Source organism: Ranitomeya imitator, chromosome 8 (assembly GCF_032444005.1).
Source record: "Ranitomeya imitator isolate aRanImi1 chromosome 8, aRanImi1.pri, whole genome shotgun sequence".
NCBI classification, from domain to species: domain Eukaryota; kingdom Metazoa; phylum Chordata; class Amphibia; order Anura; family Dendrobatidae; genus Ranitomeya; species Ranitomeya imitator.
The window spans coordinates 82,357,600-82,381,257 of NC_091289.1; the positions used below are offsets into that span (position 1 = coordinate 82,357,600).

At 45.8% G+C, this 23,658-nt stretch overlaps 1 protein-coding gene and 1 long non-coding RNA gene across 3 annotated transcripts in view; both read left to right on the plus strand.

Moving 5' to 3' along the window:
* Positions 1-4,642, plus strand: part of ALDH9A1 (aldehyde dehydrogenase 9 family member A1) — a 177,848-nt gene extending 173,206 nt beyond the window's left edge. The window contains exons 11-12 of one of the 2 annotated variants that reach the window (XM_069737123.1): positions 3,585-3,697; positions 4,278-4,518. In XM_069737123.1, coding sequence (XP_069593224.1) covers positions 3,585-3,697; positions 4,278-4,372 — 208 coding nt within the window. In that variant the 3' untranslated portion in view covers positions 4,373-4,518. Of the gene's footprint in view, positions 1-3,584; positions 3,698-4,277 lie in introns of both variants that reach the window. The other variant, XM_069737124.1, reaches the window with a different exon arrangement.
* A 447-nt stretch (positions 4,643-5,089) lies between these two features.
* Positions 5,090-5,813, plus strand: LOC138647842 (uncharacterized). Its single transcript, XR_011315054.1, has 2 exons — positions 5,090-5,471; positions 5,520-5,813. It is a non-coding gene; the product is annotated as an uncharacterized lncRNA (long non-coding RNA).
* Positions 5,814-23,658: the final 17,845 nt, after the last annotated feature.

Sequence of the window (23,658 nt, forward strand, 5' to 3'; positions counted from 1 at the left end):
GGGAATTATCTATGATTGTTTAACAAAGATCACTCCGAGGAAAAAAAAAGCATATAATTGTCTGTGAGGTTACAAAGGAACCTTAAGGTACCTTCACACATAACGATATTGTTAACGATATCGTTGCTTTTTGTGACGTAGCAACGATATCGTTAATAAAATCGTTATGTGTGACAGCGACCAACGATCAGGCCCCTGCTGGGAGATCGTTGGTCGCTGAATAAAGTCGAGAACTTTATTTCATCGCTGGACTCCTGCTGACATCGCTGGATCGGCGTGTGTGACACCGATCCAGCGATGTCTTCACTGGTAACCAGGGTAAACATCGGGTAACTAAGCGCAGGGCCGCGCTTAGTAACCCGATGTTTACCCTGGTTACCATCCTAAAAGTAAAAAAAAACAAACACTACATACTTACCTACAGCCGTCTGTCCTCCAGCGCTGTGCTCTGCACTCCTCCTGTACTGGCTGTGAGCGTCGGTCAGCCGGAAAGCAGAGCGGTGACGTCACCGCTCTGCTTTCCGGCCGCTGTGCTCACAGCCAGTACAGGAGGAGTGCAGAGCACAGCGCTGGAGGACAGACGGCTGTAGGTAAGTATGTAGTGTTTGGTTTTTTTTACTTTTAGGATGGTAACCAGGGTAAACATCGGGTTTCTAAGCGCGGCCCTGCGCTTAGTTACCCGATGTTTACCCTGGTTACCGGCATCGTTGGTCGCTGGAGAGCTGTCTGTGTGACAGCTCTCCAGCGACCAAACAGCGACGCTGCAGCGATCCGGATCGTTGTCGGTATCGCTGCAGCGTCGCTTAATGTGAAGGGGCCTTTAGGTAACCTTTAAGCAACTGAAGGCCTCTCACATTAGCTAATGTTAAAAGGAATCTGTAAGTACAATAAACCCTCCTAAGTTATCTATTGGAAGCTTAATAAAGTGATACCTAGATAGCTGCAATCCTGTGTGTTATTTCACAGTTTTATTTACATGTGAATGAGCTTTTTAAGACTATGGACAGGACACTAATCTGCATGAGTCTGCCTCCAGAACTTACTATAAATGAAATGGGACATTACCAGTGTGAGACATGTAACTAATAGTGATGAGCGAGTATACTCGTTGCTCAGGTTTTCCCGATCACGCTCTGGTGATCTCCGAGTATGCTCAGAGATAAAGTTTTCCTTGCCGCTGCTGCATGATTTGCGACTGTTCGACATGTGGGGATTCCCTAGCAACCAGGCAGCCCCCACATGTACTCAGGCTGGCTAGCAGCCGTAAATCATGCAGCTGAGTCAACAAAAACTAAATCTCCGAGCAGTCACAAATACTCGGAGATCACCCAAGTGTGCTCGGGAAAACCCGAGTATACTCTATCATCACTAGTAACTAACATAGGACAGTAAAACTGATTTTTTAGAAAACACATAATCATCACCTGCACCTCTCACAGCTATGCTGTATTGCAACCCTAATCTAACTGTGAGATGGAGAGCAGAGAGCGGCCATTACACATCACACTGTAAATAAAAGGGGGAGTTACGAGTTATCTGCATGAAAATCTGCCTCCATATGTTAATTTCTGGCCTATAGCCTTGTACGGCTCATTTACATATAAGGAAAATGTGTGTTTCTCCAGAATAAGACATCAGATCTCCGATATCAAGGTTTCTTTTTATTCAGGTTCCTAATAATAATTCTATTTTTATATAGCGCTAACATATTCTGTAGCGCTTTACAGTTTGCACACATTATCATCGCTATTCCCGATGGGGCTCACAATCTGTGTTCCCTATCAGTATGTCTTTGGATGACCTACATGCCCATGTAGACTGTGTAGGATGTTTGATCCTACTGACAGATTCCCTTTAACTTTAGCTAAAGGGAGACCTTTAGTCACTTAGAGGTTACCTTAATTTCCTTTGTGACCTCGGACTATTATATGCCTTGTTCTTTTAGTGATCTCTATTACTGACAAATTCACTTGAAGGCAAATGTTCACATTTTGCACTCAGACACGTGTTTTCATCTTTTACTTTTTTTTTTTTGAGGAAATGAATCAAAGTCTTAACTTATTTACTTGTTTGTTTGGTTTAATTCTATTTTCTTCTAGGACTTTTATGAAAATCTGATGTAGTTCCTTATCAAATTTCTGGAGGAACTTGGAAATTTTCAAAGGATTCACAAACTTTCATGCACCACTCTGTATTATTATTATTATTATTATTATTATTATTATTATTATTTATTGTTATAGCGCCATTTATTCCATGGCGCTTTACATGTGAGGAGGGGTATACATAATAAAAACAAGTACAATAATCTTAAACAATACAAGTCATAACTGGTACAGGAGGAATGAGGACCCTGCCCGCGAAGGCTCACAATCTACAAGGGATGGGTGAGAATACAGTAGGTGAGGGTAGAGATGGTCATGCAGTGGTTTGGTCGATCGGTGGTTACTGCAGGTTGTAGGCTTGTCTGAAGAGGTGGGTCTTCAGGTTCTTTTTGAAGGTTTCGATGGTAGGCGAGAGTCTGATGTGTTGTGGTAGAGGGTTCCAGAGTAGGGGTGATACGCGAGAGAAATCTTGTATACGATTGTGGGAAGAGGAGATAAGAGGGGAGTAGTGTAGGAGATCTTGTGAGGATTGGAGGTTCCGGGTAGGTAAGTACCGGGAGATGAGGTCACAGATGTATGGAGGAGACAGGTTGTGGATGGCTTTGTACGTCATGGTTAGGGTTTTGTAGTGGAGTCTCTGGGCAATGGGGAGCCAGTGAAGGGATTGACAGAGGTGAGAGGCCGGGGAGTAGCGGGGGGCCAGGTGGATTAGTCGGGCAGCAGAGTTTAGAATAGATTGGAGGGGTGCGAGAGTGTTAGAGGGGAGGCCACAGAGCAGGAGGTTGCAGTAGTCAAGGCGAGAGATGATGAGGGCATGGACTAGGGTTTTTGCAGATTCATGGTTGAGGAATGAACGGATTCGTGAAATATTTTTGAGTTGAAAGCAGCAGGAAGTGGAAAGGGCTTGGATATGTGGTTTGAAGGAGAGATCAGCGTCAAGGATTACCCCGAGGCAGCGAGCTTGTGGGACTGGGGAGAGTGGGCAGCCATTTACTGTAATGGATAGGTTCGTTGGGGGGGTCACGTGAGATGGGGGAAAGATGATGAATTCTGTTTTGTCCATGTTAAGTTTTAGAAAACTAGTGGAGAAGAAGGATGAAATAGCAGACAGACCTTGAGGGATTATGGTTAGAATGGAGGTGATATCTGGTCCTGAGATGTAGATCTGTGTGTCGTCAGCGTAGAGGTGATACTGAAAGCCATGAGATTCTATGAGCTGTCCCAGGCCAAAGGTGTAAATGGAGAAGAGCAAGGGCCCAAGGACTGAACCTTGTGGGACTCCGACAGATATAGGGTGAGGTGAGGAGGTGGTGTGTGAGTGGGAGACGCTGAATGTCCGGTCTGTTAGGTATGATGAGATCCAGGATATGCTCTGTATGCTCAACACTGCTGCACATGTCCAGGGAATTTTTAGAAATCTTAAATGCTAACCACTCTTATTTGGAGGGAAAGTAAACTGATCTTCCTTCTTCTTTTCAGGGATATTCAGCGTGCACATAGAGTAGTGGCTGCTCTGCAGGCTGGTATGTGCTTTATCAACAATTACAATGTGAGCCCGGTGGAACTTCCCTTTGGAGGCTACAAAAAGTCAGGTATGTATTTCTGCTAAATAGTGGCGAATAAGCAGCTGCACTTATATATGGTTCCTATTATTAAACTCAACCTGACAGCTAATACATGCTGCCCAATTCATAGGCAGGATATATCAGAAACTAGCTGTATGATTAGTCAGGCATGTTTGACTGAAACACTGTAGCATTTTCAGAAAAATATGCTTTAAAAACCACTGGAAACAGAGTTGCATGGAAAACTGGTGAAATTGGCAGTTCCTGGCGGCTTTTCCCCTACGCACACTGTGAATGATAGGTCTCTCCATATGCACACGCACAGGAAGAAACTCCATGCTACATTTCAGAGTTAAACATATGTGGCTGGAATAATACAGCTAGTATTAGTTGCATGCTAACTGGATTGGACAGCCTGTATCGGCTGTCAAGTTCCCTTTTAAGTTTACATTTTTTATGAATCCAATGTTTTAGATCTGCATAATTAACAATACATTACCAGGATGTTATATCTGTGTGTCCTATATGTAGAAGAAAGTTTCATCTGTTTAGAACAAATAATTTCTATAAAAAAGACAAACCTAATAAGCTGAATTGTTTTTTGCAGGTTTTGGACGTGAAAATGGGCAAGTTGCCATTGAGTATTATTCCCAGCTGAAAACTGTCTGTGTAGAGATGGGAAACGTTGAGTCAGTGTTTTAGATGGGCATCGCATTAGCACAGTACCATCTTTGGTGGTGGTCACTATTGCATCAATGCTTCAAAGCTTTCGTCACACCATGTAGAAGATTTTTTCACTGTTTGTTTTTTTTTTGCAGTGCCAAATGGCATTGTCAGCTACGCTATTCACTGCCTTATTCCTAGAAATGTATGAAAAATTTGACCGTCCTGGTACAAGTTGGGCATGCATCCCTACAGTCTGACACTGGCCTGTCAGCACTGACTGTATCCTATAAAGGACATGCCACTTAGAAAAAGGAAATGGTAATTAGCAGGCATTAAAGGGAACCTGTCACCCTCAGAATGGAAGGTGAGCTAAGCCTACCAGCATCAAGGGGCTTATCTACAGCATTCTGTAATGCTGTAGATAAGCCCCGATGTATCTTGAAAGATGAGAAAAATAGGTTATATTATACTCACCCAGGGGCGGTCCCGATTCTGTTCTGGTCCGATGGGCGCCCCATCTTTTTACGATGATGTCCTCTTCTTGTCTTCAGGCTGCGGCTCCGGCGTAGGCGTACTTTGTCTGCCCTGTTGAGGGCAGAGCAAAGTACTGCAGTGCGCAGGCACTGGGCCTTTTTGACCTTTCCCAGCGCCTGTGCACTGCAGTACTTTGCTCTGCCCTCAACAGGGCAGACAAAGTACGCCGGAGCTGCAGCCTGAAGACAACAAGAGGACATAATCGTAAGAAGATGGGAGGCCCCGGACCGGACCGCGACGCCCATCGGACCAGAACAGAACCGGGACCGCCCCTGGGTGAGTATAATCTAACCTCTTTTTTCATCTTTCAGGATACATCGGGGGCTTATCTACAGCATTACAGAATGCTGTAAGATAAGCCCCTGATGCCGGTGGGCTTAGCTCACCTTTGATTTTGGGGGTGACAGGTTCCCTTTAAATTTAAAAAATGGCCAGGAATGAGGAAAAAACAAATGATGACATATCATTGTTAGAGTAATTATTTTCATAATTCTCTTTCATGGGGAATACAGATATTTTACAGTAGCACAAGTCAAGAGAACCAATGGTCTTTGCAAAAATAGAAATCTAGGGTTCAGATATAATCCTGTCAAATGCTTAGGTTTGCCTCATAGAAATCTGTGAACATTCCATCCTGTCAAATGCTTAGGTTTGCCTCATAGAAATCTGTGAACATTCCAGTATATACACAAGTCAGGTTTATGGGTGAAACATGGTGTGAACAGAGCCTACGTGCCTTGTAATCTAATCTCATTTCATGCAATTTTACTACAGCTCGTTGCATATTATTTTCCTGTTATACAATATACTAATAAAGAGGAAATATTGGAATTTAGTGAAAGATACTGAAAATTTCAATACTGGAAATGTACCTATTCTTGTAAACTGATAAATGAAGCATGAGCAAAGTACAGTAACAATAAACTGCTTTCTCTTTCTCTAATACGTTGTGAATTGCATTTGTGTTGGAGTTATGAGCACATTTATTCAGGATAACCGGTCACCACAATAACGCATAGGGCCTTCATCAATAGTCTGCTAAACAGCTAGGGGTTAGCCCTCTGTTATGTGCTGTCATTGTAGTTTCCAATTACTAACCTTAAGATACATGCACCTGTGGCACCCCTAGGGGTATTTGCCACAAAAATAGTTACTGACAATAAATACAAATACTAAGATAGCAAAACTGCACTACCACCTCCGGCCAGAAGGGGGAGCTCCAGAGACTTCCCTTGATCCATTCTGGTCTGAGAGAAGAAATGGCAGTTGGGCCAAGGAGCTGAAAGTGAGAGGTCATACAGTTGAATCTCTAACAGCCCTGTGACTGTTACCAGGCCTAAATCACCGGCCTGAGGAGAAGAGGGATAGAGAAAAGGGACATTGTGAGAACCGGGTAGCATTAATCACTACCCAGAACAGGCGCAAAGACGGATACCGGATCCGTGGCTGTATTCATTACATATAATACAGCAACCGGAAAAACGTGAGGTGATATCAGCTTCACTAGGGCCGGACGCAGCAACAGACACAGAGTTCAGCGGTACTCCCAGAGGGGGTAAACCGATAATAAGACTCGGGTTGCCCGTCGAACCAGGACCCGGAGGGGACAGATTGGGCCGGCAGCCAGTTCACATACAGCAGCAGGGCCACACAGAAATTGCGCACAATAAGAGGCGAAGACCCCGGCAGGGTCAAAGTAACTCAGAGTTCCCATACAGACTCCGGTGACAGGACTGGTTGTAAATCCTTTTATGTTAAAGTAAACTGGTTAAACGTTTCAGTGCCTCAGTCTTTCATTTGGACAATAGCCATCTATCCAGGATCGGGATCGTCACCGCTGGGAGAACCTGCTGCTGATCAAGTAAGTGCCTGTCCCCTCACGATACCCCTTACACTGTGCATTGCCTGAGGCCACAGCACCGGGTCAAGCCACCCGTGACATCCCCCTCAAGAGACAGACTCCATTGGTCCGGTGCTGGGTATCCCGGTCTCCTGGGCGTCACAATTGGCGTCACGAACAGGATTCAGCCAGCCCGTATACCGGGTATTGTGTGCCATGATTGGAGTCCAAAATTGTGAAAACTTGGATGAAAAATCTTGAAAATTGACTTTATTAAAGAAAATTCCATTTCCCATTGAAAACTATTGAAAGTGACTTTTCCCCATTGGTTATAATGGAGAAAAGATGGCCGCCATCCCCTGAGGTAATCACCTCATAACCGTTAGGCACGAGACTGTTAATTGAGCTACCCCATCACCTGAGCCCCAGTCTAACTGAAAAACTTCAGAATCCGCCATTACAGAGCGCGCGGCGGGTGGGAGCAGCAGGGGGCGTGTCATTGTGGGCGGCACCAAGCTGAGCGCTCTGACGTCAGAGCAAGGGGAAAACCGATCCTGCTGCACAGCGGAATGAATCTACACTATCCCGACGGAAGCGGAGGACCGGAAGGGTCAGGATTAACTAAGGGGGCACAGTATGTCGCAGCACGGAGACGCCGCAGCACCCGGCGACGCTAATGCAGCTGAAAGACAGAGTGTTGATAGAGAGTCCAGCAGCGCAGCGGTGCAAGGAGTGGCGCCCATCATGCCGGTGCTGATGCCATATACCCCGGGTGGCCCGTGGCTTCCAATGTATGAAGGTGAGCCTAATACCCTTGACGATTTCAGAGAAAAGATGCTGGCCCATTTTGACATGTTCCCCTTGGGTGAAGTTCAGCGTGTTAGTCTCCTGATGATGCAGTTAAGTGGCCATGCTAAGCGAGAAGTCACAGCATGGGCAGCTGATCTAAAAGGCACTGTTGAACGCATATTTGCTGGATTAAAAGCTACATTTGAAACCACTGCCAGCAGCAAAGCTAAAGTACGATTCTTTAATTGCAAACAAAAAGTTAATGAGGGCGTGAGAGACTTTGCCTTAAACCTGCAGGAAGCCCTTAAATCACTTACACTGGCTGAACCCATTTTTAACACCGGAGCGGATAAACTGCTAAGAGATCAATTTATTGAGGGACTCTACACCCCTTGTCACCGGGGGCATGTGAGCATGCTTGTTTTTAAGAACCCTGAATTGACATTTGCCCAATTAAAGGAGAGCGTTATACGTCTCCAGCTGGCAGAAGCACCTCGGGATCAGGAGCCTGCGCAACTCATAGCAGAGGCTCCTCAACAACATGGAGTACCAGTGACATCAGCTATGTCCGGGGCCATTGCTAAGCCCCTGGGGCCCAGTACTAATGAGGCTCTTCAACAAAAGCTTGACTCTTTAACTGATGTTGTTGCTTCAATGGCTAAAACCATGCAGGAGATGAGAGGACCCAAGATGGAGTTGGCAAACCGTAGAGAAGATGTTCCATGGATGAGACCCCGGAGATACCCGACATGGAGAGGACGACCCCGCGACCGCTACCAACCGGATGGACAGCCCATTTGCCGCCGTTGCCAGCAGCCAGGCCACTTTGCACGAGATTGTGATTTAAATGGGAATCCCCTGGGAATGCGGGCCGCTTCACAGGAATGAACTTTCAAGGCCCAACACCCTGGCACGACAGGTACATCGGAGGACGACCCATTATCCCTATCGTGCTGGACGGAATTCCTCTCAATGCTTTGCTGGACACAGGTTCCCAGATTTCATCTATACCGTATATCCTTTATAAGAGGTACTGGGCTGATGCAGATATTGATAAAGGGCCCTCTGATGTTGAACTAGATATATGGGCCAGTAATGGTAAGTTGGTACCGAAACTAGGATTCAGGGAGATGACCATAAAGATTGGTAAAGTAGAATTGAAGAAGCAGGGTATAATTGTTGTTGATGTTGACCGGCGGAACTGTGAACCAACTGTATTGATAGGAATGAATGTGTTAGAGAACTGCTTTTCCGAAGTCATTTCTGTCTTACAGCAAATTGCTTAAACTGCCCAATCTTGCCAGCAGAGAGTTCTCCGGAGGGAAATAAAAGTATTGATGTTAAGGCAACAGGTAGAAGTTGCAGGTGGAGAAATCGGCAGTGTGAGGGTAAGTGATCCAACGTCTATTGTAATCCCACCAAAAACAGAAATGCTGGTATGGTGTAGAGCAGCCATTGGTACTAAGGGACGAGATTATCAAGCCTTAATAGAACCAGTGTACACCGACAGCAGGCCCACTATACTCACAGCACGAGGGATAGTCGAGGTACACCGGGGACGAGTGCCGGTACGACTTTTGAACTGTGGAGAGGAAGAGGTCACTTTGCCAAGGTATGCTACAATGGCAAAGCTATATACTGTTGACAACAATGCCATCACAACCATTGAGCCCTTAGAACCAACCTGTCAGGTGGAAGGCAATGGCTCAGATGGAGAAATGGAGGATTGGTGCCAACAGCTACACGTGGGCATAAATTCAACACCTACCCATCAAAAACAAGGGGTGTATAGGCTAGTGATGGAATATGAACAAGTCTTCAGTAAACACCCATTGGACTTCGGACGGATAGAAGGGGTAGAACACACAATCCCCACCGGTGACCATCCCCCAATAAAAGAAAGATATAGACCCATACCGCCCGCTCACTATCAATGTGCAAAAGATATGCTGAGGGAGATGAAACAGGCCGGGGTAATAAGAGACAGCTGTAGCCCCTGGGCGGCCCCTCTGGTGATTGTCAAAAAAAAAGACGGAACCATGAGAATGTGCGTAGACTACCGGCAGATTAATAACATCACCTATAAAGACGCCTACCCCTTGCCTAGGATAGAAGAGTCCTTGACTGCTTTGAAATCTGCTAATTATTTTTCCACCTTAGGGTACCGTCACACTATAACATTTCGATCGCTACGACGGTACGATTCGTGACGTTCCAGCGATATCGTTACGATATCGCTGTGTCTGACACGCAGCAGCGATCAGGGATCCTGCTGAGAATCGTACGTCGTAGCAGATCGTATGGAACTTTCTTTCATCGCTGGATCTCCCGCTGTCATCGCTAGATCGGTGTGTGTGACACCGATCTAGCGATCTAGCGATGCGATCCAGCGATGCGTTCGCTTGTAACCAGGGTAAACATCGGGTAACTAAGCGCAGGACCGCGCTTAGTTACCCGATGTTTACCCTGGTTACAAGCGTTAAACTAAAAAAAAACAAACAGCACATACTTACATTCTGGTGTCCGTCAGGTCCCTTGCCGTCTCAGCTTCCCGCACTGTGACTGCCGGCCGTAAAGTGAAAGCAGAGCACAGCGGCTGTGCTTTCACTTTCACTTTACGGCCGGCAGTCACTGAGTGCGGGAAGCAGACTGCAAGGGACCTGACGGACACCAGAATGTAAGTATGTGCTGTTTGTTTTTTTTTAGTTTAACGCTTGTAACCAGGGTAAACATCGGGTAACTAAGCGCGGTCCTGCGCTTAGTTACCCGATGTTTACCCTGGTTACCCAGGGACCTCGGCATCTTGGTCGCTGGAGAGCGGTCTGTGTGACAGCTCCCCAGCGACCACACTACGATTTACCTACGATCACGGCCAGGTCATATCGCAGGTTGTGATCGTAGGTAAATCGTATAGTGTGACGGTACCCTTAGACTTAACAAGCGGGTATTGGCAAGTCCCTGTGGCTGAGAGAGATAAGGAAAAGACGGCATTCACCACACCAATGGGTATAAGTGAATTTAATCGCATGCCGTTCGGACTCTGCAATGCATCCGGTACCTTTCAGCGGCTGATGGAATGCTGCCTCGGACACAAGAACTTCGAGACCGTCCTCCTGTACCTAGATGATGTGATCGTCTACTCAAAGACTTACGAACAACACTTAATAGACCTGGCAGAAGTGTTCGAAGCCTTATCCAGGTATGGCATGAAAATCAAGCCATCCAAATGTCACCTTCTCAAGCCAAAGGTACAGTACCTGGGACACATCGTGAGTTCGGAGGGAGTAGCACCGGATCCCGAGAAAATAACCGCCATAAGGGATTGGCCGAGACCTACCAGCGCAAAAGAAGTGAGGCAATTCCTGGGATTGGTGGGTTACTATCGCAGATTTATAAAAGGATTTACCAAGTTGGCAGCACCCTTGCAAGACACCTTGGTAGGGCAGACGAAGAAACCTTCAAACCGAAACCCTCCTTTCCAGTGGAACGACGAAAGGGAAGACTCCTTTGAACAACTAAAGAAGGCACTAACCGGAGAAGAGGTTCTGGCATACCCAGATTACCATCAACCTTTCATCCTCTACACCGATGCCAGTAATGTGGGACTAGGAGCGGTGCTGTCACAAAAGCAAGAAGGTCGGGAGAAAGTCATCGCCTTTGCAAGTAGAAAGCTCCGGCCTACTGAAAGAAATCCAGAAAATTATAGCTCCTTCAAATTGGAACTACTGGCAGTAGTTTGGGCTGTGACTGAACGTTTCAAACACTATCTGGCCGCTGCAGAATTTATTGTCTATACTGACAACAATCCGTTGACCCACCTGGACACAGCCAAATTAGGTGCGTTAGAACAGCGATGGATAGCCCGGTTATCTAATTACAACTTCAAGATCAAGTATCGAGCAGGTCGCAAGAATGGAAATGCTGATGCCCTATCCCGGATGCCACACTTGAGAGATGTAGAAGAAGAAACGGGGGAGCTTGAAGAAATTGAACTACCAGTCTTCCATCATCCCAAGGCAAAACATCATCAGTCAAGTACCTATCAGAAACAACAAGAGGTGAATTTTAATATGTTAGCACACCATAGATGGGCTGACACCCAAGACAGCAATCCGGCTGTGAAGTTGGTGAAGGAACTGTTAACTGAGCAAAGTGCATATCCCGATGAGGATGCCCCAGAAGAGACACATCAACTCTGGAAAGAGAGAGGAAAAATGTTCCTGTATCAAGGGAAGCTCTGTAGAAGGTACACCAATCCGAAAACACATGAATTGGTTTGGCAGATTATCGTGCCTAAACAAGATGTGAAGATGGTCCTCGAAGCTTACCATAATGGTGCTGGTCACTTCGGTTGGAAAAAGTTAGAAGTACTTCTAAGAGAAAGATTTTATTGGGTCGGGATGAGAAAATCAATCGAACAGTGGTGCAGAAATTGTGGCCCGTGCAACCTCAGAAGAAACGATCAAAAGAACCAAAGAGCACCACTGCAGCCCATAATCACCAAACAACCACTTGAACTTGTAGCCATAGACCACGTGAAGTTAATACCAAGCCGGTCCGGCTATGTCTATGCCTTGACCATCGTGGACCATTATTCACGCTTCTTGGTAGTAGTACCCGTAAAAGATCTGACAGCAAAAACAGCAGCCAAAGCGTTCCAAACGTACTTTTGTAGACCCCATGGATATCCGGAACAGGTTCTCACCGACCAAGGTACAGCCTTTGAATCAGAGATCTTCAGAGAATTCTGTAATATGTATGGTTGCAAAAAGATCCGGACGACGGCCTATCATCCACAAACAAACGGCTTATGCGAGAAGATGAACCATATTGTAATAGACCTACTAAAGACTTTACCTGAGACAGAAAGGAATCAATGGCCAGAGAAATTGCCTGACTTGGTGGATCTGTATAATCATGTCCCGGTGAGCTCCACCAACTGCACCCCAGCTTACCTTATGCGTGCAAGACCCGGCCAATTACCAATCGATCTAGAAATGGGAATTCTGAAACCAGACGCAGAAGTTCAAGACTCCAATTGGGATATCATACGGCAAAAGCAGTATCGCCAAGTGCAAGAGAGTGTGGAAAGAAGCCTTCAGCAAACTAGAGAAAGACAAGAGCGAACTTTCAACCAGAATGCTCTAGCGACCCCATTAAGACCGGGTGACCAAGTGCTCAAGAGAAATCGTCGAACCAATAAACTGGACAATCAGTGGGAAGCCGTACCCTACACAGTTTTACCAACAAGAGTGGATAATCCTAAAATGTGTCTCATTAGCAAAAACGGAGGCTTAACATCTGTACTAGTGTCAAGAGACAATCTTAAATTATGTCCGGAAGCATTGAAAGAGCCAGACGTTGTCCAGCCAGAACCAGAAGTTATTCAACCCATACAGGTTCAACCAGTAAAGGAAAAAGAAGAGGAAGTGTATCACACCTGTATAGGAGACTTTCCCAAAACCCTACTAACATACCATGGTGCAGTAGTGGTTCCCATGGTGGCCTTTTACCCAACACCGAACCCAATACCAGAAGTCCCAAGACAGGAAGAGGCTGACCCCGTACTACAGGAGGTTCCAGGCCAGGAAGAACAGATTCCTGGTCAGAGTAATCCCATTCACGGTGGACTTGCCAACTCCATAGTCGTGGAATTATCTTTAGCAGAGCGGGCAGATACTACATCCGCAGTAGACAGTAGTACACCACATGAAGAGACACCGCTATTACGTAGATCACAGCGTAGTACCCAGGGTCAATTACCGGCCAGGTATGCAGATTACCAACTATAAAGCTCATAATGTGAATTGTATATATGTTATGCCGTATATAGTTAAACAGAAAGTGTAGTATAGTCATTGTTATCAGTCTGCAACGTTTAAGCCCAGTACCTACAGAGACTTGTCTGTATGAACTTATTGCATATTCTTGAACTTTTTATCAGCCCGGAGGCACTAAATCAAAGCTCCGGAAAGACTGCTTTTTGAACTTTGCTTTTTGCTCTTTTTGAACTTTCTTTAGACTTTATATTGGCAACTCCGTTGGAAAAATGGAACTAAATTCCTGGACACAAAGTGCAGTGCCTTTCCTAGTACCTTCAAGGATAGGACTGTATTAATGGACGCTATTTGAAGTGACTTTTTACAGAACTCTATTTTTGTTTCTTTGAGTGATTTTTGTAACTTTTCATTTTTAAGACTCTGTACATATTAATTGTTATTTCAAAATGTTATTGTCCCACAGTCCCGGAGTACTGTTCTTAACTAAGGGGGAATGTGGCACCCCTAGGGGTATTTGCCACAAAAATAGTTACTGACAATAAATACAAATACTAAGATAGCAAAACTGCACTACCACCTCCGGCCAAAGGGGGAGCTCCAGAGACTTCCCTTGATCCATTCTGGTCTGAGAGAAGAAATGGCAGTTGGGCCAAGGAGCTGAAAGTGAGAGGTCATACAGTTGAATCTCTAACAGCCCTGTGACTGTTACCAGGCCTAAATCACCGGCCTGAGGAGAAGAGGGATAGAGAAAAGGGACATTGTGAGAACCGGGTAGCATTAATCACTACCCAGAACAGGCGCAAAGACGGATACCGGATCCGTGGCTGTATTCATTACATATAATACAGCAACCGGAAAAACGTGAGGTGATATCAGCTTCACTAGGGCCGGACGCAGCAACAGACACAGAGTTCAGCGGTACTCCCAGAGGGGGTAAACCGATAATAAGACTCGGGTTGCCCGTCGAACCAGGACCCGGAGGGGACAGATTGGGCCGGCAGCCAGTTCACATACAGCAGCAGGGCCACACAGAAATTGCGCACAATAAGAGGCGAAGACCCCGGCAGGGTCAAAGTAACTCAGAGTTCCCATACAGACTCCGGTGACAGGACTGGTTGTAAATCCTTTTATGTTAAAGTAAACTGGTTAAACGTTTCAGTGCCTCAGTCTTTCATTTGGACAATAGCCATCTATCCAGGATCGGGATCGTCACCGCTGGGAGAACCTGCTGCTGATCAAGTAAGTGCCTGTCCCCTCACGATACCCCTTACACTGTGCATTGCCTGAGGCCACAGCACCGGGTCAAGCCACCCGTGACATCCCCCTCAAGAGACAGACTCCATTGGTCCGGTGCTGGGTATCCCGGTCTCCTGGGCGTCACACACCCATTATGGGTTAGAATACGCAAACCATGAACAAGTGCCAAGAGTTCTGTGTTTTGCAGCAATGCAATAAATCTAGTGCTATATATTACCATGTGAAAACTAATTTGCGTTCTTGAATTTGGATGTTTTTTCCATCTCCATTTTCTTTGACATTGTATATAAGTCCCAGCTAGACCGAAAATACCATATGTTTTGGCAGCTAAGACTGCTTTCACACATCAGGTTTTTGCTGTCAGACTGAATCCGGTGAATTTTGAAAAAAAAAACGGATCCGTTGCAAACTGTGAAAAACTGATGCGACAGATCCGTTTTTCGCCGGATTCGACTAGCTGATACGGCATTGGATCCTAAGGGTATGGTTCTGGAGAGGGAGAGACTCCAGACTAGAAAACGCTACTGAACATACTCTAAAAAAAAAAATTGGAGCATGCTCAGTTTAAAAAAAATGGAATCCGTTGCCGGATTCCATCATTTGACAGATCAGGCGGCCATAGGCTTCCATTCTAGCAAATGCCGGATGGTACCGGATCCGTCGCTGTCCGTTTTTTTTTTGACTGACACAAAAAACGTTCCTCGGAGTGTTGTCTTCGGCTGCCGGACCGAAAGACGGACGAAACGTGGGCAATCTGGCGCTAATACAAGTCTATGAGGAAAAAAAAAAACGGATCTGGCAGCATTATTTGCCGAATCCGTTTTTTTCAAAATTCGCCGGATTGCTCCTGATGGCAAAAACCTGATGTGTGAAAGCAGCCTAAGCAGTAATTAATGATAGTACTTTTTTACTGAATACTGGCTATAGAATTCTAGTTTAGTTTGTACTTTAGACTTTTTTGGTTACTGTTTAACAGAATGTGTGTACAATGTAATCTTGAGGTATAATATAATGAATATGCACAATTTCAGGGTTGCCTGGTTGCTAGGAAATCCCCACATGTACTTATGCTGGCTAACAGATGTACATCATTCAGCTGCGGCGATGAAAACTAATCTCCGAGCACTAAAAAAATTCTCGGAGGACACCCGAGCGTGCTCGGGAAATCTCGAGTAACGAGTGTATTCGCTCATCACTATTAAAAAAATGTCTTCATTTGTTAGAAATATTATGGTTGGAAAGATGAATAATATCTTACAAATATTCCCTTATTCTTGTCTTAAAGGTTCCTTGTTGTGGAACCAATATATATCAACCTTCATGTAGTACATTCAATAATATACTGTAGATCACATGATCTGTATTACAATTAAAAAAACCCTTAACCCCTTCCCGATCCATGACGCCACGTAGGCGTCATGAAAGTCTGTGCCAATCCGACCCATGACGCCTATGTGGCGTCATGGAAAGATCGCGTCCCTGCAGATCGGGTGAAAGGGTTAACTCCAATTTCACCCGATCTGCAGGGACAGGAGGAGTGGTAGTAAAGCCCAGGGGGGGTGGCTTCACGCCCCCGTGGCTACGATCGCTCTGATTGGCAGTTTCACTTTCAACAGCCAATCAGAGCGATTTGTAATATTTCACCTAAAAAACTGGTGAAATATTACAATCCAGCCATGGCCGATCCTGCAATATCATCGGCCATGGCTGGAAACACTGATGTGCCCCCTCCCCACCCCACCAATCGCCCCCCCAGTCCACCGTTCTGTGGTCCGCTCCCCTCTGTCGCCCTGTTTGCTCCCCCATCCTCCTGCCCGCTCCCCCGTGCTCCTATGCCACCCCCCCGTGCTCCGACGCCCCCCTGTGCCCCGATTTCCCCCCCCCCTCATACTTACCGAGGCTCCCGGTGTCCGTCCGTCTTCATGGGCGCCGCCATCTTCCAAAATGGCGGGCGCATTTGCAGTGCACCCCCATAGGTAGGGACAATAATAAAATAAAGAATTTTTTTCCACTACAGTTAGAACTAGGGTTAGGGTTAGAGAATGTGCACACGTATTCTGGTCCTCTGCAGATTTTTCTGCAGCGGTTTTTATAAATCCGCAGTGCAAAACCGCTGCGGATTTACCGCGGTTTTTCTGCGGATTTCACTGCAGTTTTCTATTGGAGCAGTTGTAAAACCGCTGCGGAATCCGCAGAAAGAAGTGAAATGTGCAGAATGTAAACCGCTGCGTTTCCGCGCAGTTTTTTCCGCAGCATGTGCACAGCGTTTTTTGTAAACTCATGGGAAACTGCTGCGGACCCGCATCGGCTGAAACGCTGTGGATCCGCAGCCACGTGCACATACCCTTAGAATTAGGCTATGTGCACACGGTGCGGATTTGGCTGCGGATCCGCAGAGGATTGGCCGCTGCGGATTCGTAGCAGTTTTCCATCAGCTTTACAGTTCCATGTAAACCTATGGAAAACCAAATCCGCTGTGCCCATGGTGCGGAAAATACCGCGCGGGAACGCTGTGTTGTATTTTCTGCAGCATGTCAATTCTTTGTGCGGATTCCGCAGCGTTTTACACCTGTTCCTCAATAGGAATCCACAGGTGAAATCTGCACAAAAAACACTGGAAATACACGGTAAATCCGCAGGTAAAACGCAGTGCCTTTTACCTGCGGATTTTTCAAAAATCGTGCGGGAAAAAAATCTCACACGAATCCGCAACGTGGGCACATAGCCTTAGGGTTAGGATTGGAATTAGAGTTAGGGTTGGAATTAGGGCTAGGGTTGGAAATAGGGTTAAGATTAGGCTTGTGGTTAGGGTTATGGATAGGGTTAGGGGTGTGTTGGGGTTAAAGTTGTGGTTAGGGTTGGGATTAGGGTTAGGGTTTGGATTAGGGTTACGGGTGTGTTGGGGTTAGGGTTGTGGTTGGGGGTGTGTTAGGGTTGTGATTAGGGTTATGGCTACAGTTGGGATTAGAGTTAAGGGTGTGTTGGGGTTAGTGTTGAAGTTAGAATTGAGGGGTTTCCACTGTTTAGGCACATCAGGGGTCTCCAAACGCAACATGGCGCTATCATTGATTCCAGCCAATCTTGCGTTCAAAAAGTCAAATGGTGCTCCCTCCCTTCCGAGCCCCGACGTGCGCCAAAACAGTGGTTTACCCCCACATATGGGGTACCAGCATACTCGGGACAAACTGGGCAACAACTATTGGGGTCCAATTTCTCCTGCTACCCTTGTGAAAATAAAAAACTGCTTGCTAAAACATAATTTTTGGGGAAAGAAAAATGATTTTTTAATTTTCACGGCTCTGCGTTATAAACTTCTGTGAAGCACTTGGGGGTTCAAAGTGCTCACCACATATCTAGATAAGTTCCTTTGGGGGTCTAGTTTCCAAAATGGGGTCACTTGTGTTTTTTTTTTTACTGTTTAGGCACATCAGGGGCTCTGCAAATGCAACGTGACGCCCGCAGACCATTCCGTCAAAGTCTGCATTTCAAAGCGTCACTACTTCCCTTCCGAGCCCCGACATGTACCCAAACAGTGGTTTACCCCCACATATGGGGTACCAGCATACTCAGTGCAAACTGGGCAACAACTACTAGGGTCCAATTTCTCCTGTTACCCTTGTGAAAATAAAAAACTGCTTGCTAAAACATAATTTTTGGGGAAAGAAAAATGATTTTTTAATTTTCACGGCTCTGCGTTGTAAACTTCTGTGAAGCACTTGGGGGTTCAAAGTGCTCACCACATATCTAGATAAGTTCCTTGGGGGGTCTAGTTTCCAAAATGGGGTCATATGTGGGGAAGCTCCAATGTTATGCACACGGGCTCTCCAAACGCGACATGGTGTTCGCTAACGATTGGAGCTAATTTTTCATTCAAAAAGTCAAATGGCCCTCCTTCCTCTCTTAGAATATGTAAGTTTTGTTTTACTTTATTAGATGTAGCAGAAAAGTGTGTTATAATTAAAGACTAAAGTGGGCATTTCACTTGAATTATATTTCTCTTGTTAAAGTATTCCTGGATTTGGTACCTACAGTCTTGGCTGAACGGTTTAAAGACCATGCCGGATAAAGGTACTGTCACACTAGACGATATCGCTAGCGATCCGTGACGTTGCAGCGTCCTCGCTAGCGATATCGTCCAGTGTGACAGGCAGCAGCGATCAGGCCCCTGCTGGGAGATCGCTGGTCGGGGAAGAAAGTCCAGAACTTTATTTCGTCGCTGGACTCCCCGTAGACATCGCTGAATCGGCGTGTGTGACACCGATTCAGCGATGTCTTCGCTGGTAACCAGGGTAAACATCGGGTAACTAAGCGCAGGGCCGCGCTTAGTAACCCGATGTTTACCCTGGTTACCATCCTAAAAGTAAAAAAACAAACACTACATACTTACCTACAGCCGTCTGTCCTCCAGCGCTGTGCTCTGCTCTCCTCCTGCTCTGGCTGTGAGCGTCGGTCAGCCGGAAAGCAGAGCGGTGACGTCACCGCTCTGCTTTCTGGCTGCCCGGCGCTCACAGCCAGACCAGAGAAGCAGAGCGCCGAGGACAGACGGCTGTAGGTAAGTATGTAGCGTTTGTTTTTTTACTTTTTAGGATGGTAACCAGGGTAAACATCGGGTTACTAAGCGCGGCCCTGCGCTTAGTTACCCGATGTTTACCCTGGTTACCGGGGACCTCGGGATCGTTGGTCGCTGGAGAGCGGTCTGTGTGACAGCTCTCCAGCGACCAAACAGCGACGCTGCAGCGATCCGGATCGTTGTCGGTATCGCTGCAGCGTCGCTATGTGTGACGGTACCTTAATTCTTCGGTAACCGGGAATTAACTATTTGAGATTCTCTTCTGAAAAGAAGCAGTAATCACTGCAGTTTCTCTTGGCTCTAGACAACTCTACCACTGGGATAGCCTAGATGGTATGGGAAGGGTGGAAACTATTGGCATGTAATATAGTATTGCCAGAGGTTGGTTTCCTATACCTTTTTCTTTTGATAAGTAAACTGTGTTGGCCAGTTAATTTCAAATCCAGATATGTTATAGATTTTGTGTTTGAAAAATGAGTGTAACTCAAATTGAATTGGTTATCATTCAAGTAAGAGAAAAAAGATATACCGGTATTGACTATTCCAGGTAAGTAGTATATGATCTATAAATCTAGCATAAACTGTAATTGGCAAGTGCAAAGGATTTTGAATACTGTAGATAAAGCATTCCTCCCATCATGCCATAACCAAATTAGCAGCTACTGTGTTGTCGTGGTTTCCTTGGGGGATTTAATTAGCGTGCACTGTGTCTTGAAATTCGAGGTGTTGGTGTAACAGACCATGTAGGTCCTATCACTCAGTAAAGCAGAATTCACCGTACACTCTAGTAGATTATCTTCTACAATACGGTAAGTTTATTGTCAAAAAGATGGGAGCAAAAAGGAGTATATATACACTGGAAAAGGGCGACTACAGAAAATGATGTTTCAACCCCTCCGGGGTCTTAATCATACTGGCGCTGCAAAATAAAGAAAAATGTATCAATGTATCACAATGAACATGGCACATACGAGGTATAACATGCAACAAAAAATAAAGTTATCCCTGGTAAAGGATCATACAAACAGCAAAGTAATACAGGATTTCATCAAAATTGGATCAAGTCAAAAAAATACAGTGACATGGTATCTGACAAGTTTCTGTTGAAGCAGAGCAAGATAATATAGAAAGTAGTATAGCAGAGGTCATGGTTTACCTTAATCCAGATGTATTGAGTAGGTAAGGCACAAGTATAAATATTGGAGTCCCTGGGGAATCCTATTGAGGCTTTAAGGAATGGTGATACGGTTAAAAAGGGTGTTCCAGTGAGAGAATAAGATAAGTGGTTGGACAAAGTTCATTATACCTAATCCATTTTGGTGCCTAGTTGCAGGTGAAGGGCCCGGCTCGGCTAGGGACCTGTAGGGATTCAGGGTATGTTATAGGGTCAGAGCCATATTACTAGGGCTAATGGGAATAGTAGCGCTAAGTTACATTGTGCTGTCGGGTGATAGAGCGGCGCTCCCGCGCCTTGCTGCTGTGGCTTGTATTACATGTGTCTGGTGACACATAAATAGTGGTATGCATCGTTGGACCGAAAGTGCGTCGTCTGGCCCGGAAATGATGTTGCGCTGCCCAGATGCTCTTACCGCGCATGTGCGGCTGTTAGGAAAGCTGGAAAATGCTCAGTAACAAGTGGTTAGATGACTGCGCAGTTGTAGTTTGTATTGGCTGCGTTATGACCTTGGCAGTCTTTAGGGAAACCGGGCAGTACTTAGTAAATGGTTATAGAGATGTTCACATGGTAAATCTAATATATAATTGCCTAGAATACTACTTCCTGCAATTTGTGCCAACTTCCGTGGCTTTGTCCGGAGCTAATGTCCGGAGATAAGTGACGTCAACAGTGTCCAGTGTCTGATTGGTTGCCGCCTGCTGCGAGCGACCAATCAGAAACGTGCCGTACTGTGACACACTCCGCCCGCCATTTTGGTGTGATTTTTGAATTTTTACCTCACAGCAAGTTTCTACTGCGTGGAGGCGGGCCCAGTGACGTTGCTCTTCAAGCTCCTGCCGAATTTCGTCAAAAAAATGATAATACCATTTACCAAAACTATATATATTTAGTTGTGAAGTGGTTCAGTGACATTTTCACACCAATTTTGAACTTTTGTTTGGTGTTTTCTCCATATACTGCCTATTATTTTTGTTCTTTCTTACTATTATTTATTAATTGTATTATTCTTACATTTGAATAAATAAAGTATATATGGATTCTAGACTCCCGATTCTTTAGAATCGGGCTGCCATCTAGTGTTCAATATTTGTATAAACATAAACACTACATTGGGACAGGATTAAGGTCCTATGGGTCAAAAAACATGTACGTAGATATGCGTGTTTAATATGGGAATAATGTAATCGGGGACAATAGCTGGCAATGGTTATGTGGAATATACACTGCTCAAAAAAATAAAGGGAACACTAAGATACCACATAATAAATATCTCTGAAATATTCCAGTTGCAAATTTTTATTCATTGCATAGTGGAAGGTGTTCAGAACAATAAAACATAACAATTATCAATGTAAATCAAAATGAATATCCCATGGAGGTCTGGATTTGGTATGATATTCAAAATCAAAGTGGAATATCAAATTACAGGCTGATCCAACTTCAGTGGAAATGTCTCATGACAAGGAAATGATGCTCAGTATTGTGTGTGGCCTCCACGTGCCTGTATGACCTCCCTACTGTACAATGCCTGGGCATGCTCCTGATGAGGCAGATAGTCTCCTCTTCGAGGGGAAGAGGGTTCCAGGAACCTGTGTGGCCGTCACCAACAGGTAACGGACAGGAGTCCGTGTGATATTGACAGGGGTCAGTGAGAAACTGTGTTTGGGCTGTAAACCAGGTGTGTAACAGACAGGAGTCTGTGCTGTGCTGACCGGGGTCAGTGACAGACTATGTTTTTCTTATAAAGCACGTGTGCAGGTGTTTGCTGTGGACTGGCGGGTCCATGTATTTTTTTTTCTTCTCTGATCAACTTGCTGTGGCTCGGCGAGGCCACGAAGACTGAAGGCGTCTGGCGGTAACTCGGCGGGGTTACGAAGTTTGCTGTGGATCGGCAGGTCCACGAAGTCTGCGGTGGTTACGTGCAGTGCAGTTGCAGTAAGAGGTTCTGCAGCAGCCGGAGTTGCAGCGGCTTGTGATCGGCAACCGGAGGTGTCGGTGGTTTGTGTCTGCAGCGAAAGCTGTGGTAGCACCAGTAGGAACTGGTTAGGTGCCGAAAAAGACATTGCTGGACCAGGTCGTGCAGACTCTTAAAGGGCCAGTGCTGACCTAAAGTGACATATACTGTGGAACTGTTGGGGCCTGCGAGTACCGTGGGGAAGTCCACGGGGTGTACCCCAGAGTGGAGTGGTGTACCTAAAAGGAGGTGGAGTCCCAAAAACAGCGGTGACCCAAATAATTATGGTTGGCAAAAAAGGGGCCGGGCATCCCAAAAATGGGGCGTCATCCCAAAAGGGGGTAATTGCCCAGAAAGGGGTGGAGTTTCTAAAGGGGGTGGTGGCCCTAAAGGAGAAAATGGCCCACAAGGGGGTGGTGACCCAAAAAGGGGTGGGGTGTTCTAAATGGGCGGTACTGGTTACCTCAGTAGACATGTCTAGGGAACAGCAGTGTTTGTGTTTTGCGTATTCCGAGTGCGGCATAGACTTACCATTTGATGACAGGCCGCTGGTGTGTACTGTTATGTTATACACTGTGAAGGAGTATCTGGACTGCTGGACTCAAAGAGTCAGGTGATTCTGACAGGGTCCTCTCGTCTTCTATTTAACTAAGAAAAAGGTCAATGTTCGCTGCATCCATGGGGTCACTGTTGACTATACTGTAGACAGAGTGACCATTGATATGTCCAAAAGTGTCGAGTGCCAAGATGGCGGTATAACACCAAACTTATTCTACCCATTTGAAAGGGGCCGGGACTTTGTGATCTTTGAAGATGTATTGGAAGTTGACAAAGTGTGGGGTTGCTCAGGGGAACGGTCATATTGAAGCCCCACTACAGCAACAGGCTGTGGGGATTCCTGTTAATGGGATGCATAAAAAGGAGGTAGCGCCACCTAAGGTCAATAGTCCAGAGTTACGGGTGACCGGAAGAAAGTGTGGGTCTGACACCTGTTTAAGTGGGGACTTGTTGTTCCAGAATGACAGGGTGAAAGGGGGTGACTCCTATTCAGACTTTGACTCAAACGCAAGGGGAAAAGAGTGCAGTAAGGGGGAGCCGAGTAAAAATGACACATCTTCACCTCGTCGTGGGGGTGGCGGAAAGATGGGGTCACGTGCAGATCACGTTATCGTCCTTGATGAGGGGGTCACTTTATCTTTGACAAACCCTAGCACTGAGGTAGTTAGTGACGAGCTGGGGTTAGAACAGACCTGTAGTAGACCCACATCTGCAATGCCCAGAAAGAGTGAAGTGGCTCAGTATGATGAAGTACCTGATGCTGAAGAGATGGAGAACTCTGAAGTTACCAAGAGTCGAGGTACCTAGGAGTAAACAGACGGAGAGACCATTGAGGTGGATGCAGAAACAGATGGAACTCTGAA